This window comes from Oncorhynchus masou, chromosome 29, assembly GCF_036934945.1.
Source record: "Oncorhynchus masou masou isolate Uvic2021 chromosome 29, UVic_Omas_1.1, whole genome shotgun sequence".
NCBI lineage: Eukaryota > Metazoa > Chordata > Actinopteri > Salmoniformes > Salmonidae > Oncorhynchus > Oncorhynchus masou.
In genome coordinates, this window is record NC_088240.1 from 31,507,030 (window position 1) to 31,525,418 (window position 18,389).

Here is an 18,389-nt window from a genome sequence, read left to right on the forward strand (position 1 = left end):
CAAACAATTAGGTCTCTTATTTCAAGTGGAGCACTGGCTTAGCCAAATTCTTGTCTGCAAGGAGAGAAACAGCTAGAAATGCCTGATCAGACCATCTCTGTATGCTGGCCCAATGCCTGATCAGACCATCTCTGTATGCTGGCCCAATGCCTGATCAGACCATCTCTGCATGCTGGCCCAATGCCTGATCAGATCATCTCTGTATGCTGGCCCAATGCTTGATCAGATCATCTCTATATGCTGGCCCAATGCCTGATCAGACCATCTCTGAATGCTGGCCCAATGCCTGATCAGATCATCTCTGTATGCTTGCCCAATGCCTGACCAGACCATCTCTGTATGCTGGCCCAATGCCTGCCTGTGTTTGTATGCCCATTGCCTTGTATTGCTGCTAGAGGAACAATGTGACTTCAATCTGACCCAGGCTGAATAGTTCCCCCTGTAGAGGAATTCAGGACTGGAAAGCAGCAATAAGACATTCCTGTTCTTCGTCCAAGGAAGAGGGTAAAACAGGGTACACACAGCCAATGGCTTTGTGCTGGTGCTGGTAGGTTACCTGAGGAGAGCAGCTTCCGGCAGCAGTCTGAGTGGGCGTTCATAGCAGCCAGGTGCAGAGGGAACATACCATGGACTCCTCGTCTGCAGAGACAGAGACAGGCAGAGAGAGAGAGAGCAAGCCAGAGAGAACGAACCAGAGAGAGAGAGAGCGAACCAGAGAGAGAGAGAGAGAGCGAACCAGAGAGAGAGAGAGAGAGAGCGAACCAGAGAGAGAGAGCGAGCCAGAGAGAGAGAGCGAGCCAGAGAGAGAGAGAGCGAGCGAGCCAGAGAGAGAGAGCGAGCGAGCCAGAGAGAGAGAGCGAGCGAGCCAGAGAGAGAGAGCGAGCGAGCCAGAGAGAGAGAGAGCGAGCCAGAGAGAGAGAGCGAGCGAGCCAGAGAGAGAGAGAGCGAGCCAGAGAGAGAGAGAGCGAGCCAGAGAGAGAGCGAGCGAGCCAGAGAGAGAGAGCGAGCCAGAGAGAGAGAGAGCGAGCCAGAGAGAGAGAGAGCGAGCGAGCCAGAGAGAGAGCGAGCGAGCCAGCGAGAGAGCGAGCGAGCCAGAGAGAGCGAGCGAGCCAGAGAGAGAGCGAGCGAGCCAGAGAGAGAGCGAGCGAGCCAGAGAGAGAGCGAGCGAGCCAGAGAGAGAGAGCGAGCGAGCCAAAGAGAGAGCGAGCGAGCCAGAGAGAGAGCGAGCCAGAGCCAGAGAGAGCGAGCCAGAGCCAGAGAGAGCGAGCCAGAGCGAGAGAGAGCGAGCCAGAGCAAGAGAGAGCGAGCCAGAGCGTGAGAGCGAGCCAGAGAGAGAGCGAGAGCGAGCCAGAGAGAGCGAGAGCGAGCCAGAGAGAGAGCGAGAGCGAGCCAGAGCGAGAGCGAGAGCGAGCCAGAGAGAGAGCGAGAGCGAGCGAGAGAGAGAGCGAGAGCGAGCCAAAGAGAGAGCGAGAGCGAGCCAGAGAGAGAGCGAGAGCGAGCCAGAGAGAGAGCGAGAGCGAGCCAGAGAGCGAGCGAGAGCGAGCCAGAGAGCGAGCGAGCCAGAGAGAGAGCAAGCCAGAGAGAGAGCAAGACAGAGAGCGAGGTGAGGTCTTTACGATACATAATGCTATACTGCTATATTAAATACACCAAAACAAGTGAAGGAAAAGGGATCCAAGTATCCATTCCACACACACCTTGTGCAGTCGGCTCCACTGGTGATGAGTGTGTTAATGAGGAGCTCGTGACCATAGCGAGCAGCGATGTGAAGAGGAGTGTTTCCATCCTTGTCCACACTGTCAATCTCCCCACCTACAGTACAGACAACACAGTTTGGTTAATAAGGATACTTATAATAATACTACTGAACTCACACACACACACACACACACACACAGGTCTTACCATTCTGGATGAGTGTCTGGGAGCGAGTGAAGCGGCCGTGGACCGCTGTCATGTGGAGGGGGCTCTTCCCATCCCGACTCTGAGAGAAAATATGGGAGTGATACCAGCAGTGGAATAGACTGACATAAAGACTAACAGGAGAATCAGTCACAGAAAGACCGATCCAGAGACAGTCAGGAACCATCACCCGACAAATGGCAGTTGATAGAATAACCATGACGCAGTAAACTTGCCGACCCACAATGCTATAATGTCTGGTCCTCCTGCTACGACTTGAAAAGCATGCACACTTCATTAGGCTACAGATGAAATAAGTTATGATGAACTTCACAGGTGGTGAAAGTGCACGGTGATGAGCTTGATGCTGCTTTCCAATAAATATCGAGGGTCTTCATTTGTATGCTGGTGACATGATGATCGGTGCTTGGCTCCCAATTGACGAATACAAATGATCCTGCTCTTATACATAATCTCATCATGTACCGCCTGCACTGTATCTACCAGCTGTTGGCTGGAGCGCATGTGGCAAGACCAGTGGCCACATTTGCTGTTTATCACAGACATTTTGATAAGAGTTATAACCACTGATAGAGTTATAACCACTGATAGAGTTATAACCACTGATAGAGTTACAGTGCCTTGCGAAAGTATTCGGCCCCCTTGAACTTTGCGACCTTTTGCCACATTTCAGGCTTCAAACATAAAGATATAAAACTGTATTTTTTTGTGAAGAATCAACAACAAGTGGGACACAATCATGAAGTGGAACGACATTAATTGGATATTTCAAAACTTTTTTAACAAATCAAAAACTGAAAAATTGGGCGTGCAAAATTATTCAGCCCCTTTACTTTCAGTGCAGCAAACTCTCTCCAGAAGTTCAGTGAGGATCTCTGAATGATCCAATGTTGACCTAAATGACTAATGATGATAAATACAATCCACCTGTGTGTAATCAAGTCTCCGTATAAATGCACCTGCACTGTGATAGTCTCAGAGGTCCGCTAAAAGCGCAGAGAGCATCATGAAGAACAAGAAACACACCAGGCAGGTCCGAGATACTGTTGTGAAGAAGTTTAAAGCCGGATTTGGATACAAAAAGATTTCCCAAGCTTTAAACATCCCAAGGAGCACTGTGCAAGCGATAATATTGAAATGGAAGGAGTATCAGACCACTGCAAATCTACCAAGACCTGGCCGTCCCTCTAAACTTTCAGCTCATACAAGGAGAAGAATGATCAGAGATGCAGCCAAGAGGCCCATGATCACTCTGGATGAACTGCAGAGATCTACAGCTGAGGTGGGAGACTCTGTCCATAGGACAACAATCAGTCGTATATTGCACAAATCTGGCCTTTATGGAAGAGTGGCAAGAAGAAAGCCATTTCTTAAAGATATCCATAAAAAGTGTTGTTTAACGTTTGCCACAGGCCACCTGGGAGACACACCCAAACATGTGGAAGAAGGTGCTCTGGTCAGATGAAACCAAAATTGAACTTTTTGGCAACAATGCAAAACGTTATGTTTGGCGTAAAAGCAACACAGCTCATCACCCTGACCACACCATCCCCACTGTCAAATATGGTGGTGGCAGCATCATGGTTTGGGCCTGCTTTTCTTCAGCAGGGACAGGGAAGATGGTTAAAATTGATGGGAAGATGGATGGAGCCAAATACAGGACCATTCTGGAAGAAAACCTGATGGAGTCTGCAAAAGACCTGAGACTGGGATGGAGATTTGTCTTCCAGCAAGACAATGATCCAAAACATAAAGCAAAATCTACAATGGAATGGTTCAAAAATAAACATATCCAGGTGTTAGAATGGCCAAGTCAAAGTCCAGACCTGAATCCAATCGAGAATCTGTGGAAAGAACTGAAAACTGCTGTTCACAAATGCTCTCCATCCAACCTCACTGAACTCAAGCTGTTTTGCAAGGAGGAATGGGAAAAAATTTCAGTCTCTCGATGTGCAAAACTGATAGAGACATACCCCAAGCAACTTACAGCTGTAATCGCAGCAAAAGGCGGCGCTACAAAGTATTAACTTAAGGGGGCTGAATAATTTTGCACGCCCAATTTTTCAGTTTTTGATTTGTTAAAAAAGTTTGAAATATCCAATAAATGTCGTTCCACTTCATGATTGTGTCCCACTTGTTGTTGATTCTTCACAAAAAAATACAGTTTTATATCTTTTATGTTTGAAGCCTGAAATGTGGCAAAAGGTCGCAAAGTTCAAGGGGGCCGAATACTTTCGCAAGGCACTGTATAACCACTGATAGAACTTCTGCTTTTTATTTGGTCAATGAACAGTTACACGTCAAAGTACTTTTTATGTGCACTACAAGAAGCCAGTTGGATGGAAACACACCTCCGCTGGTAAAATCCCCATATTTTTGTGCGAATATTACAATATTCACTTGAAAATCTTTCCACAAAATGATGGAAACCTAGCTAGTCTGACCATCCATTCTCTCCAAGATAGAAACAGTGTCTGTCCTCACCTGGACGTTGACGTCAGCCCCGTTGTTGACCAGGAACTCCAGACAGAGGGCTCCGTGGGTGGAGGCTGCAGCGAAGTGCAGAGGGGTGAAACCCTTGTTGTTGGGCTGGCTGACGTTAGCTCCGTAGTCTATCAGCTCACTGACCACAGCATCCTGACCGTTGAAACAGGCCAAGTGCAGAGCCGTGTTACCAAACGCATTGGTCTCATCTATCTGCAGTCACAGAGGAGCGGAGAGCAAGTCAACATCCACAGTATGTATATGTATTATGTATGTATGTATGTATGTATGTATGTATGTATGTATGTATGTATGTATGTATGTATGTGTGTGTGTGTGTATGTGTGTGTGTATGTATGTGTGTCCATTTCCCCATACCTCCACGGCCAGGTTGAGCAGGTGTTTGACCACAGCGATCTGACCGTTAGAAGCGGCCGTGTGTAGAGAGGTGTAACCACGTTTATCCTTACAGCTGACCTCTGCCCCCTGGCTGACCAGCAGACACACTACATCCAGATGACCTGCAGGGGGCACACCACAGCACACTCACTCACTGTACAGTCCTCCGTTTAAAAAACTAATATTACATCATATGTTCAGCAATATGAGGAATCTTACAAGAAAGTAACCATTCAAAATCATAATGTTTCCATCAAATGTTCAGGGATAAGAGCAATCCCACAAGAAAGCAACCAATGTTGTTTGGCTCCGTTTTCTGACTATTAGATGACTCATACATATCATTTCCGTTTCACGAATGAAGATATGAATGCCTGAGGCTGACTTGGTACAGAGAGGCACACTCTATAATGTCTATATGTCTCACCCATATATGCTGCCCAGTGCAGGGCGCGGCCATCTTTCTTATCGAAGGCATTAATGTTGGCTCCCTTAGCCAGTAGCAGGTTAACCATCTGAAATGGAGAGGGGAAAAGATAGTGAGAGACAGAAAGAGAGTGAAAAGGAGGGAGTGTGAGCGGTGTGTTTTTCAGTGGTGAGTCAGGTCTGTGTGTGTGTGTGTGTCTGTGTGTGTGTGTCTGTGTGTTCCTCAGAGGGCCAAGAGTGGACGAGACTCTTTATGTAAACATTCTAAATACGTCAATCAGACTAGTGTTTAATCAAAAACAGCAATTCAAATATGTGCCTGTGTGACTTTACCTTTAGTACCTACTATGATGCTTGTGTGGGACTGTTTTTTTCTGGACACAAAAATATTTTAATACAGTTGTTGTCACTCACTAGCCATTCCGAGGGCAAGATGGCACCATTACCACATTGCCTACACCTCTATCCAAGTCTTTCAGATCTACAATGAATGAAAATATAAACGCAACATGTAAAGTGTTGGTCCCATGTTTCATGAGCTGAAATAAATAAATATGGAAATTTTTGGTGATTTTCTAAGCACAAAAAAGCGTATTTCCCTTAAATTTTTTGCACAAATTTGGTTACATCCCAGTTAGTGAGCATTTCACCTTTGCCAAGATAATCCATTCACCTAACAGGTGTGGCATATCAAGAAGCCGATTAAACAGCATGATCATTAACAGGTGCACCTTGTACTGGGGACAATAAAATGAGGCAAATGGTGGTCACACCAGATACTGACTGGTTTGCTGATCCACTACCCTACCTTTTTTAAGGTATTTCTGACCAACAGATGCATCGGTATTCCCAGTCATGTAAAATCCCTACAGATTAGGTCCTAATAAATTAATTTCAAATGATTGATTTCCTGATATGAACTGTAACTCTGTAAAATCTTAGAAATTGTTGCATGTTGCATTTATATTTCTGTTCAGTGTACATGGAGTGCCTAGGCCCTAGGTGATAGTCTCACTGGGGGTTGATTTCAGGAAGTGAAATGCATTGGGCCTGAGCCTAACTGTGAGCATTTGTATGGCTGTACATAAGAGATGTAAAAAAATATATATATATCTCTCAGTCTGTAGTACCTCAGTGTGCCCGTTGAGGGCAGCGTGGTGCAGGGCGGTGCGCCCCCCGCGGTCCGACACATTGACGCTGCTCAGCAGGGGGATGATGACCTCAGCGCAGCGCAGGGCATTGTTGGCCGCGGCAACGTGAAGCGGCGTCTGCCAGTTCTTATCCCGCGCATTCACATCAGCAGAGTGACGAATCAGCACCCGAACGGCCTCCTGTAGACCAGTGTGATAGAACAACATGACGTGTGAGGAGAGATGGTACAATGTGTGTGTTCTGTAAGCAGCATAGAGAGACGAACATGTATACAGGAAATTCAACAACTAGGCATTTAATAAACCTATGCATTCATTTATAGACATAAACCAAGATGCACATATTCATAGTTCATACACAGGCACACACATTAGTGAGTCAGTTGATCCTAAACTATCCTAGCCATGTTGAACTACCACTTTCACTCCAGGGGACTGACAGAGTATTGTGTTGGCTGTGTTGATAAATTGATACGGCTCTGCTATCGGTCTGGTTGTAGTTTTTATGCTGAATGTGCAGAGAGTGGTGGACGATGGTCAGACTGGTGACGGTAGTCGAGTGTCCTCTCCTCTCCACCACAGATCCTGCTTGGCAACTTAGGCTTAGTTTAGCATCTTACCACCTGAGTCTCAGCATGGGGCCCTGAGAATGTGTCGCCATGCTGTTTGGCCTGTCACTGTATGTCATGAGAAATGTGTGTGTGCGTGTCAGGGCCACAGTACACTGAGTAGACCCCATGCAGTGTGTGTGTGTGTGTGTGTGTGTGTGTGTGTGTGTGTGTGTGTGTGTGTGTGTGTGTGTGTGTGTGTGTGTGTGTGTGTGTGTGTGTGTGTGTGTGTGTGTGTGTGTGTGTGTGTGTGTGTGTGTGTCTGTCTGTATCCACCGACCCACCTCACTACGTGATGCCACCGCGCGGTGTAGAGGGGTGAGCCACATGTTGTCTTTGGCGTTGACCCGCGCCCCTAGAGATGGAGACAGAGAGAAATATAAAGAGAGGCAATCTAGCATTAGCAGGGAGGTAGGGAGGGAAAACGAAAGATCGTGGAGCCACATTCTCCAAACAATGTGATAAAAGATACTTTCTACTCCATACACTGTAACCATATCAATTCAGATGTTTTTGTTGCTAAGGCTGTAAAACAAGGGATATTGTGTGAGGGGAGAGGGAGAGCGAGGAGGAGAAAGACAGTGGAACAAAGTTGGTTTACCGGAGAGGATGAGAAGCTCAGTGATCTCAGCATCACCCAGGAAGGCTGCCGCATGGAGCGGGGTACGCTTGTCTGCATCCTGATGAGAGTGGTAGGGAGGGAGATTTAATATATATATATTGTGTGTACAACATCCAGGAGCACTGGTACAATTTTTTGTTCAGTTTAAACCAACTGAAGTCAGACATTTTAGGCAGAGTTAGGCCAAAGAGCCCAACTCCATCTACAATGGCAAGGGAAACATTTTTAGAGCCCATGGGTATGACAGTTAGCTTGGAGTGGAGTTCGAGCCTCTTCTGTGCTAGGCTAATTCTAACAGTTAATATATGCGATGAGCTAAGCTAATGGTTACTGCGCGCTGTGTCAAAATATCCATTGTCCTGGTGGCCACTGGCCATTTAGCACACAAAACAACCCCTCAAATCCAGCTGGCCCAGCCCTCCACTGCCTCTCAAACAAAAAAACACATCTAAAACTGGAATATGGCTAGGTTTCCATCAAATTGGCAACATATTTTCATGCAAATATTCTAAAATACACATAAAAACAATATGTGCATTTTCCCACCAGAGATGTGTTTGCGTCAAATTGACTTGTTGCAGATTAAAAGGCTGTGTGTGGTGACGGAGCGCACATAAAATAACTTGTGTGGTTAAATTCCCATGTACCGGATAAAACATAAGGTAAATGGATTTACATCGCATTTTCAACTCCACTGATGGTTTTGTCACAAAACATGTTGCGTTACAGGCTGACTATACCGCTCGCGTTGCAAAATAAATGTAGAAATCTATATTATTCAATTATTGCACCCACACTGCTCGTGCGCGCCAACGAGCATCTGCGTTGCCAAGGGCTAAAATAGAAGTCAATTCTATTTGTGACGCAGATTGTGCTGCAAGTCCTGCTTCTCCCATCTCCTCATTGGTTTATAGAAGCAGGTACCCACGTGCCATCTCCTCATTGGTTATACCCACGTGGGTGACTGAAAGACGAACAAGGTCAGTGGCGGTAATGCACTTAATTTATGAAAGTTGCCAATTGCAATAAAGTCAAGAGAAGAAAAAGCCTGGAAGGAGGAGAGATGACTAGAAACGATTCGGTTGACCGTTTTATGTGTGGATTAATTGGTGGAGTAGAGGACCTTGTGCATTTCTGGTAAAGTAACAACTCAATGTTTATATCCCTGGACAAATTAGCTAGCAACAGCAAGCTAGCGAAATAGGACAAATTAGCTAGCAACAGCAAGCTAGCGAAATAGGACAAATTAGCTAGCAAGTGCAAGCCAGCTAGCTAAATTGCCATAAAATGTTTAATGCTTTTCGACCTGTCCCCAAATTAATATAATTGGTTCAAAGTCGGTTTTGATATTTTGATATTTGATATTGATTTTAACCTGTGTGTCGTGATCGTGTTTGGTGTGGGGGGGGGGATACATTTATGCACGATGGCGCACGCGCGCCGCCAGTTTGGGTTCCGTGTTATACTGAATAGCGAATGTGCTCACTGTGGACTTGGCACGTGCGCTCCAGCCAACAGCTGGAAGATACAGTGAGGGTATAGCCTACTTGATGAGATTATTAACGACAAAAGAGAAAAAGAGTAATTTTATTTGTCAAACGGCAGCCAAAAATTGATCATCATGTCACCAGAATAAGAACCTTGATATCTATTGGAAAGAAGTATCAAGCTCATCACTGTGCACCACCTTGTGAAGTTCGTCATAATTTATTTAATCTGTTGCTGCAAGCTTTCCTGAGTCGTAGTGGGAGGACCACACAACGTATTATCGCATGACTCCAAGTTTACTTCAATATTATGATTATTACATCAATATTTGCGAATAAAAGCATTTCCACCGCCATTTCTCAACATAATTAATTTTACAGAAACAAAAAGATCACACCTTATTTAGCATATTTTGTTTTGTCGACATTTGGAAAGTTTACCATCAGGCCGGTCTTGACATTTTTTATCCGACATGTATTTTAAATCGCATAAAAAGGTAGGCAACCTGGTTACTGACAGCGTTCTCATTGTAGAGCCTCTGATAGCAGCCAACCGCCCATAGGAGACTAAATAACCGGACAGTATCCGTGCTCCGGAGCATGGAAGTACGGTGAATGTCTAGTGGTCTTACCAGAGCGTTGATGTCTTCCGATTTGTAGATAAGCATGCGTATCTCCTCAGGGTCTCCATTGAAGATGGCCTGAACCAGCGGAGGCTGAGTTGAAGGGAGAAAGAAGAAGGGGTCAGATTGAAGTCATTCACTAATCCTCTATTGATCCTTGGTCGTTCACCGATCCTACTTAGCCTAATTATAGAACAGTAGAGGAAACCTGCACTGCCCTCGTATCACATTCAAACATCAACACACATGGATACATGTCCAAAACACAAGCAGGGCCAATGCAAGTCTCCCCAAATACTGACCAGGTCTTTCTCCAATACGTGTCTAAACAGTGACCCTACAATAAATCTCAAGATATCAGATTTATCAGCTGTGAGTGTAAACAAGGGAAGAGGGGGAGTGATCCTTCCCATGGTATGGAATTAGAGCACTGCCAATCTCAAATCAAATTGTATTGACACATACACATAAACCCAGCAAAAAAATAAACTCTCACTGTCAACTGCGTTTATTTTCAGCAAACTTAACATGTGTAAATATTTGTAGGAATATAACAAGATTCAACAACTGAGACATAAACTGAACAAGTTCCACAGGCATGTCACTAACAGAAATGGAATAATGTGTCCCTGAACAAAGGAGGGAGGGGGGGCAAAATCAAAAGTAATGGCCAGTATCTGATGTGGCCACCAGCTGCATTAAGTACTGCAGTGCATCTCCTCCTCATGGACTGCACCAGATTTGCCCGTTCTTGCTGTGAGACGTTACCCCACTCTTCCACCAAGGCACCTGCAAGTTCCCCGGACATTTCTGGGGGGAATGGCCCTAGCCCTCATCCTCCGATCCAACAGGTCCCAGACGTGCTCAATGGGATTGAGATCCGGGCTCTTCGCTGGCCATGGCAGTACACTGACATTCCTGTCTTGCAAGAAATCACGCACAGAACGAGTAGTATGGCTGGTGGCATTGTTATGCTGAAGGGTCATGTAAGGATGAACCTGCAGGAAGGGTGCCACACGAGGGAGGAGGATATCTTCCCTGTAATACACAGCGTTCAGATTGTCTGCAATGACAAGCACAGTCCGATGATGCTGTGACACACCGCCCCAGATCATGACGGAGCCTCCACCTCAAAGTTTATTTAGCAGATGTTACTACGGATGTAGCGAAATGCTTGTAAATGAGCAGCAGTGTGACACTTCAATCTGTTTTTAAAAAGCTGGAGAATTGAGTGACTGAGTGAGACTCACTGTAGGCGTACATTTGGTATAGGCCTAGTGGTGTGTTTTATAAGACAACTGTATGTAGTTATTTACAAAGAGGGATATAAAAGGCCTCAAACTCAACAAGAGAACAGTACAGCAGCATGTAGAGGGCATTATCTTAGTCTAGTGAATGAGGTCACAGTGCCTCCTGCCTCTCTCTCCCCAACCTAAATTAATGTCCCAGACATCGCCGGCATGCAGACAAATTATCAGAGTGTCAATCAATACTTGGCCTTAGATCAGCATGCTCAGTCAGCTTCCTGAGTAACACAGTGGAAAGGGCTAACTGACTGGCCACGGCATGATGGGGACTGGCCACGGCATGATGGGGACTGGCCACGGCATGATGGGGACTGGCCACGGCATGATGGGGACTGGCCACGGCATGATGGGGACTGGCCACGGCATGATGGGGACTGGCCAAGGCATGATGGGGACTGGCCAAGGCATGATGGGGACTGGCCACGGCATGATGGGGACTGGCCAAGGCATGATGGGGACTGGCCACGGCATGATGGGGACTGGCCACGGCATGATGGGGACTGGCCACGGCATGATGGGGACTGGCCACGGCATGATGGGGACTGGCCAAGGCATGATGGGGACTGGCCACGGCATGATGGGGACTGGCCACGGCATGATGGGGACTGGCCAAGGCATGATGGGGACTGGCCACGGCATGATGGGGACTGGCCACGGCATGATGGGGACTGGCCAAGGCATGATGGGGACTGGCCACGGCATGATGGGGACTGGCCAAGGCATGATGGGGACTGGCCACGGCATGATGGGGACTGGCCAAGGCATGATGGGGACTGGCCACGGCATGATGGGGACTGGCCACGGCATGATGAGGACTGGCCACGGCATGATGGGGACTGGCCACGGCATGATGGGGACTGGCCACGGCATGTGGCCACGACATGATGGGGACTGGCTAGGCATGATGAGGACTGGTCACGGCATGATGGGGACTGGCTACGGCATGATGGGGACTGGCTATGTTCTAATACTTGTAGGTTGTAGAATAGATTAATTCCTTACAAATCCTTCCTTCAAGGAAGGCCCCAAAACCTACCCCTCCCCTTTGAAAGTCAAGTCACTGATCTGACCAGGTTTGATTGGTGAAAGCAAAGTAATATAAACTCTGCCTTTCTTTTATCCAAGAACACACAGATATGCGATTACCCTCAAGGAAGCGAGGAAAGAAGGGCGCCCTGTTTTTAAAGTATCCCAACAGGACCTTCCTAGCTGTAAGTCTTTGTGATAGACAAGGGGAGCCATGGTTCAGAGGGCGAGACAGACTGATTCCATATTGATGCTGTTTCTGGGTGCTGCAGAGCAGGCCCTCGTCATGTGATGATGACTGAGCGGGAAATTGTTTCCACAGCTTGTTAGTTACATACAACATAAAGGTTCATGAAGAGAGACAGGAAGAGGATTGAGTTGGAGCCCTGACTGACTGAGCCCTATGTACTACAGTCAGACCAGACCATGCTGCTGCATCTTGACTTGCTGTCCCTCCTCCACCTCGCCGCCTGACTTCCTGTTAAACTCTGTCACCTTCTCAGAATCGACACGCAGAGAGGAAGCCTAGCTAACTCTGCATTTTCAGTTCCGCTTCTAGACCACACACACCCACACTAGCCTACTGATCCTATAATCTGCAAGGACCTGCACAGAAAATGTGTAGGCCTATATGAAACAGCAGGTAGAGAGACAGAGGCGGGCAGCCCACAGCATAATACTCTACAGCCTCCCCACATCCCAGCTTTCCCATGGTGATCTAAACAACCACAGGGGCCACTCTGCCAGAGGAGTGTTTTATTGGAATGGGCCTCTCCTCCTTATGGATTGATTTGGAACATTTTCCTGCCTTTTCTCACACCCCCACACCCATAATTCATTTCACTCTACTAAGACAGGAAATGCAACTAATAGCAGGATCTGTGTGGCCATGTGGGCGACACAAGTCCTTAAAGAGAATAGTTAGGCGAGATATGGTTCACAATCACACAAGAAGTTGAGGCAAAGAAGAGCTGTGCCTTTAAAACAGAGATGACAGCATTGGCAGCATGTTGCCTTATGTTTTGCTGTCTCTTTCAAGTACTCACACACTCACACAAACAGCTGGCATCACCTACTGGTCACAAAGCTGGTGTCTGTCACTTTTGTAATTGCACTGGGGATTTGGGGGACAGTGCTACCAAGCGCTGGGGAGAGGGGAGGTCCTGGCTGAAAGCAAGCAACCGTCCTGAATGAGGACATTCCCCAAACCACCACCCCTCCAGGCAAACCAAAAGCCTCTAACACTGAGCCCATTGTTGCCACGGCACAGCACACTACCCTCCTCCCTCCTCCTGACTCCAAGGGCCAACAAATGTTCTCAAAACTACCCCTTTGTCCAATAGGAGAGTGGCATCTTCCTTGTCTACATTTAGAACAGCCGTAGAGCCAGCCTCTTAAATCAACTAGTCCTGTCTCAAAGAGTCCCAATGGAATCAAGAGCGGTCCCCGGCATTTGACAAAGCAAATGGATGTTTCCCCTTCAATCGCTCTCCATCTCTCTCTCTATGTTGACCTCATCCTACACAAACTTCCTGCATCTGATAAAAACTTTGTTTTCATTCTTTAATTTGCAAACAACACACATGCAATCTGGTTTGTCCATGCATGACCACACTGACACACACAAAGCACTTTCTGGGCTTTTCTGCGATTATTCACCATTCTTATGTTATGGAAGAACAATCAGAGCCGCATTGTAATTGGTGCCCAAGGGTACAGAACAGATCTGAATCTCCACTCCCACAGCACAGCCCCAAAATGAAAAGCTGCTGATGCCGATGATGTCCCACTAAAAAATGAATTGCAGAATTAAAACCATGCTGCGCACGACAGTGTTTCCCTCTCTTTCCCTCACTGTTGGCAGCGTCACAGAAAGAGAGGGGAAAGATAAGTCTGTGTGTGCGTGCGTCTGTTTATGACAGTAAACGCACATATATGGGTTGTGTAGGCGTTTCTCCTGTAAAGGAGATATTTCTATCTCAACACGGGAAACCCAGCAGCATTGAAAACAAGAGGGAAAAAACAAGACAATATCTCATGAGCACCCACACACACACACACACAGATCCCACATACATACATACATACATACATACATACATACATACATACATACATACATACATACATACATACATACATACCCACCCATAAGAGCGTCTGCTAAATGACTTAAATGTAAATGTAATCAAGGAAGAAAAAAATGAAAAGGGGAGGGGGATGATAAGACCCAATAACGTCCTGTCCCTTTTCTTTAGCACAGAAGAGGGATTACACTGGACACAACACTCACTGGACAGTACACACACACAGCCGACAGAGCCATATGCTTGTATAGTCTCTTTGCAAACATACACATCCGTTGGGTGGTTCCATATGATTTCAACCACTTTTGGACTGCACCCCCTTTTGTTTTGAACAAAACCTTACATACATGTTTGTCCATCATAGAAGTGGTCAGAAAGTGATATTTTGGACCTGAATACTAGAACAATCTGGAGATAGAAGTGCTCAAAGTTGACGGATTATGCATACGGGCAATTCCATGTTAACAGAACTACACTGAGAGTCTACATTTTCACTTTAGAATGTATACCAAACAAAAACCATTGATTTCAAAGTTTCACAAACCATAGAACTCTATGCAAAATTACTACTTTTAACAATTTCAAAAATGTTACAGAAACACATTCATAGGAACAACTACGCAGATACAAAGTTTGGTAACAGAATACAACTGAGGGAGCATTTACTGTAATTCTGTTACCAAACATTGCATCTGCACAGTTTAAGTAAAACATGTTTTACTGTGTAAATTGTTCAAAGTGGTCATTGAGCATAGAGTTGTATGGTTTGTTAAAGGCCCAGTAGAGTCAAACACATGATTTCCTGTGTTGTATACAGTGGGGCAAAAAAGTATTTTGTCAGCCACCAATTGTGTAAGTTCTCCCACTTAAAAAGATGAGCGAGGCCTGTAATTTTCATCATAGGTACACTTCAACTATGACAGACAAAATGAGAAGAAAAAAAAATCCAGAAAATCACATTGTAGGATTTTTTATTTATTTATTTGCAAATTATGGTGGAAAATAAGTATTTGGTCACCTACAAACAAGCAAGATTTCTGGCTCACAGACCTGTAACTTCCTCTTTAAGAGGCTCCTCTGTCCTCCACTCGTTACCTGTATTAATGGCACCTGTTTGAACTTGTTATCAGTATAAAAGACACCTGTCCACAACCTCAAACAGTCACACTCCAAACTCCACTATGGCCAAGACCAAAGAGCTGTCAAAGGACACCAGAAACAAAATTGTAGATCTGCACCAGGCTGGGAAGACTGAATCTGCAATAGGTAAGCAGCTTGGTTTGAAGAAATCAACTGTGGGAGCAATTATTAGGAAATGGAAGACATACCTGATAATCTCCCTAGATCTGGGGCTCCACGCAAGATCTCACCCCGTGGGGTCAAAATGATCACAAGAACGGTGAGCAAAAATCCCAGAACCACACGGGGGGACCTAGTGAATGACCTGCAGAGAGCTGGGACCAAAGTAACAAAGCCTACCATCAGTAACACACGCCGCCAGGGACTCAAATCCTGCAGTGCCAGACGTGTCCCCCTGCTTAAGCCAGTACATGTCCAGGCCCGTCTGAAGTTTGCTAGAGAGCTTTTGGATGATCCAGAAGAAGATGTCATATGGTCAGATGAAACCAAAATATAAATTTTTAGTAAAAACTCAACTTGTTGTGTTTGGAGGACAAAGAATGCTGAGTTGCATCCAAAGAACACCATACCTACTGTGAAGCATGGGGGTGGAAACATCATGCTTTGGGGCTGTTTTTCTGCAAAGGGACCAGGAAGACTGATCCGTGTAAAGGAAAGAATGAATGGGGCCATGTATCGTGAGATTTTGAGTGAAAACCTCCTTCCATCAGCAAGGGCATTGAAGATGAAACATGGTTGGGTTTTTCAGCATGACAAGGATCCCAAACACACCGCCCATGCAACAAAGGAGTGGCTTCGTAAGAAGCATTTCAAGGTCCTGGAGTGGCCTAGCCAGTCTCCAGATCTCAACCCCATAGAAAATCTTTGGAGGGAGTTGAAAGTCCGTGTTGCCCAGCAACAGCCCCAAAACATCACTGCTCTAGAGGAGATCTGCATGGAAGAATGGGCCAAAATACCAGCAACAGTGTGTGAAAACTTTGTGAAGACTTACAGAAAACGTTTGACCTCTGTCATTGCCAACAAAGGGTATATAACAAAGTATTGAGATAAACTTTTGTTATTGACCAAATACTTATTTTCCACCATAATTTGCAAATAAATTAATTAAAAATCCTACAATGTGATTTTCTGGATTTTTTTCTCATTTTGTCTGTCATAGTTGAATTGTACCTATGATGAAAATTACAGGCCTCTCTCATATTTTTAAGTGGGAGATCTTGCACAATTGGTGGCTGACTAAATACTTTTTTGCCCCACTGTATATACACACTGAGGTTAGAATAATACTGTGAAAATTATTATAACACCCTTTTAGTGTAAGAGCTGGTTGAAAAGTTTTGGTGGGATGGAGTTGTGGCCTTCCATGGTGACATCACCATGCAGTAAATTAGTTAAAAGACCAATAAGAAAGAGGATTCCAAACCTCCCCCCTCAGACCACATTCTAAATGCTTGTTTGAGAAATTACCCTTTGCTAAGAAGCTTCTTTTTTTTTTACATTTTAATTTAAAACAATCACAGTAAGGTACTTCATTGTTACCCCAAAATTATTTGATTTGAGATTTTTTTTAAACATTTAAAAAAGAGTTGCATTAGACCTTTAAACTTTGAAATCAGTGTTTTTTGTTTGACCTCTGTAGATGTTGTCATTATTATCCCTTTGACCCTGTCACTCAGCACCTCTAGAACCAAAACTGACCCTTACATGGTGAACAACCAATCAAATTTGCCAGTGGTGCCAGAAACATTGCATTGTGGCCAATGGCTGTAAAAAATATTGTATATGCTCCCATGGTGAAGTTTGAAGTGACAGAAGAAGGCAATTTTTCTCAACATCCTACTGTTCTTGCTGAATATAATTTAGGAGGAAGAAAGAAATGGGGAACTTGATTAGGCAAGCCCAAAATGCAGAACACTGTCTTTTGAAAGAGAATGGAGAGTTAAAAGTAGCCATAAAGAGAGTCAACTTAAGATAACTTTAAATATCATAAACAGGGGCAGACAGCAACATTGTCATTCGAGACGATTAAGTAATTCACAGCTGAATTCCGATGGCGGTGATACAACCAGGGTACATATTCTTAAACAGAAGAGCAAGCAGGAAGTCACCCCGAATCCGTTGTCCTAATTTTAAAAAGGTGAGCGGAACAAAGAACTAAAGAAATACTTCAAATGCATCTATAAAATGCTATAACACACCGCTCGCTCGCGTAGCGGACCACATCTGTTCCTTATAGGCAACAGAAAATCCATTTCCTCTCGCTTGCATGCGATGCATTAAGAATAATTTCTCAAATACGTTCCCAAAAACATTCTGCTTGCCCAGGACTTACTTAGGCATTTATTTAGAGAGTAACCACAATGGTAATGCTTATAGACCATCTATGAAATACGAAATATAAATTATTAGTCGAATTGGCATAGCTACCTGCTCGACGAGTTTAAGAACAGCCATAATAATCTCGGTCAGCTTGGTCCGCACATCAACACACTCCCTCAAACATCAGATCATGCAATTGTCTTGGAACAATATTACAGTTCGAAAAAAAAACGTGTTTTCCTTTATCGCTCTTGTTTGATGCAGCAGTCAGGGAAGTAAATAATGTTAGTTTTCTCATGCAACGCAGATCCTCGGTCAGGGCCCGGGCTGTATCACGGCCCCATGGCCAGCTCCACTGGCGCTATCTGCGGCGAAGGTGAGTCGAGGCAACCGCCGCCACAGTGAGCAGAAGAAGGAAAAGCTTATCCGACTAATGTAAACAATCTGCATTTACTGCTTCTGCACTGGGGACTTTCTCTCTAAATCGCCATACACTCCCTCTCTCTCACTTTGCAGCTCCGGAAATATTCCTATGTACTGTATGTAAAACGGGTGAACAGAGATTGCACACAGGAAGTTCCAGCCTCTCGCTCTCTCCTCCACTCAGATGCAGAATTTGAGGAGAGTCATCGCGGATTGTCAGCAGCAACGCTCGGTAGATCTCTCCCTCTGCTCCCCTCCAGTGGCTAGAATAGGAAAAACAATTCTGAGTTATGGCAGATTTTTTTTTTTTTTTTTTTTAATTGAACCTTTATTTCACTAGGCAAGACAGTTAAGAACAAATTCT

At 45.2% G+C, this 18,389-nt stretch overlaps 1 protein-coding gene across 3 annotated transcripts in view; it reads right to left on the minus strand.

Annotated features, from left to right (window-relative positions):
* LOC135519340 (serine/threonine-protein phosphatase 6 regulatory ankyrin repeat subunit B-like) overlaps nucleotides 1–18,168 on the minus strand; it is a 33,827-nt gene extending 15,659 nt beyond the window's left edge. For all 3 annotated transcript variants that reach the window (XM_064944516.1, XM_064944515.1, XM_064944517.1), the window contains exons 1-11: nucleotides 17,711–18,168; nucleotides 9,733–9,816; nucleotides 7,593–7,671; nucleotides 7,276–7,346; nucleotides 6,363–6,563; nucleotides 5,234–5,321; nucleotides 4,786–4,928; nucleotides 4,408–4,620; nucleotides 1,906–1,984; nucleotides 1,698–1,812; nucleotides 557–639 (exon numbers count right to left, since the gene is read on the minus strand). In XM_064944516.1, coding sequence (XP_064800588.1) covers nucleotides 557–639; nucleotides 1,698–1,812; nucleotides 1,906–1,984; nucleotides 4,408–4,620; nucleotides 4,786–4,928; nucleotides 5,234–5,321; nucleotides 6,363–6,563; nucleotides 7,276–7,346; nucleotides 7,593–7,671; nucleotides 9,733–9,816; nucleotides 17,711–17,737 — 1,183 coding nt within the window. In that variant the 5' untranslated portion in view covers nucleotides 17,738–18,168. The remainder of the gene's footprint in view (nucleotides 1–556; nucleotides 640–1,697; nucleotides 1,813–1,905; nucleotides 1,985–4,407; nucleotides 4,621–4,785; nucleotides 4,929–5,233; nucleotides 5,322–6,362; nucleotides 6,564–7,275; nucleotides 7,347–7,592; nucleotides 7,672–9,732; nucleotides 9,817–17,710) is intronic.
* Nucleotides 18,169–18,389: the final 221 nt, after the last annotated feature.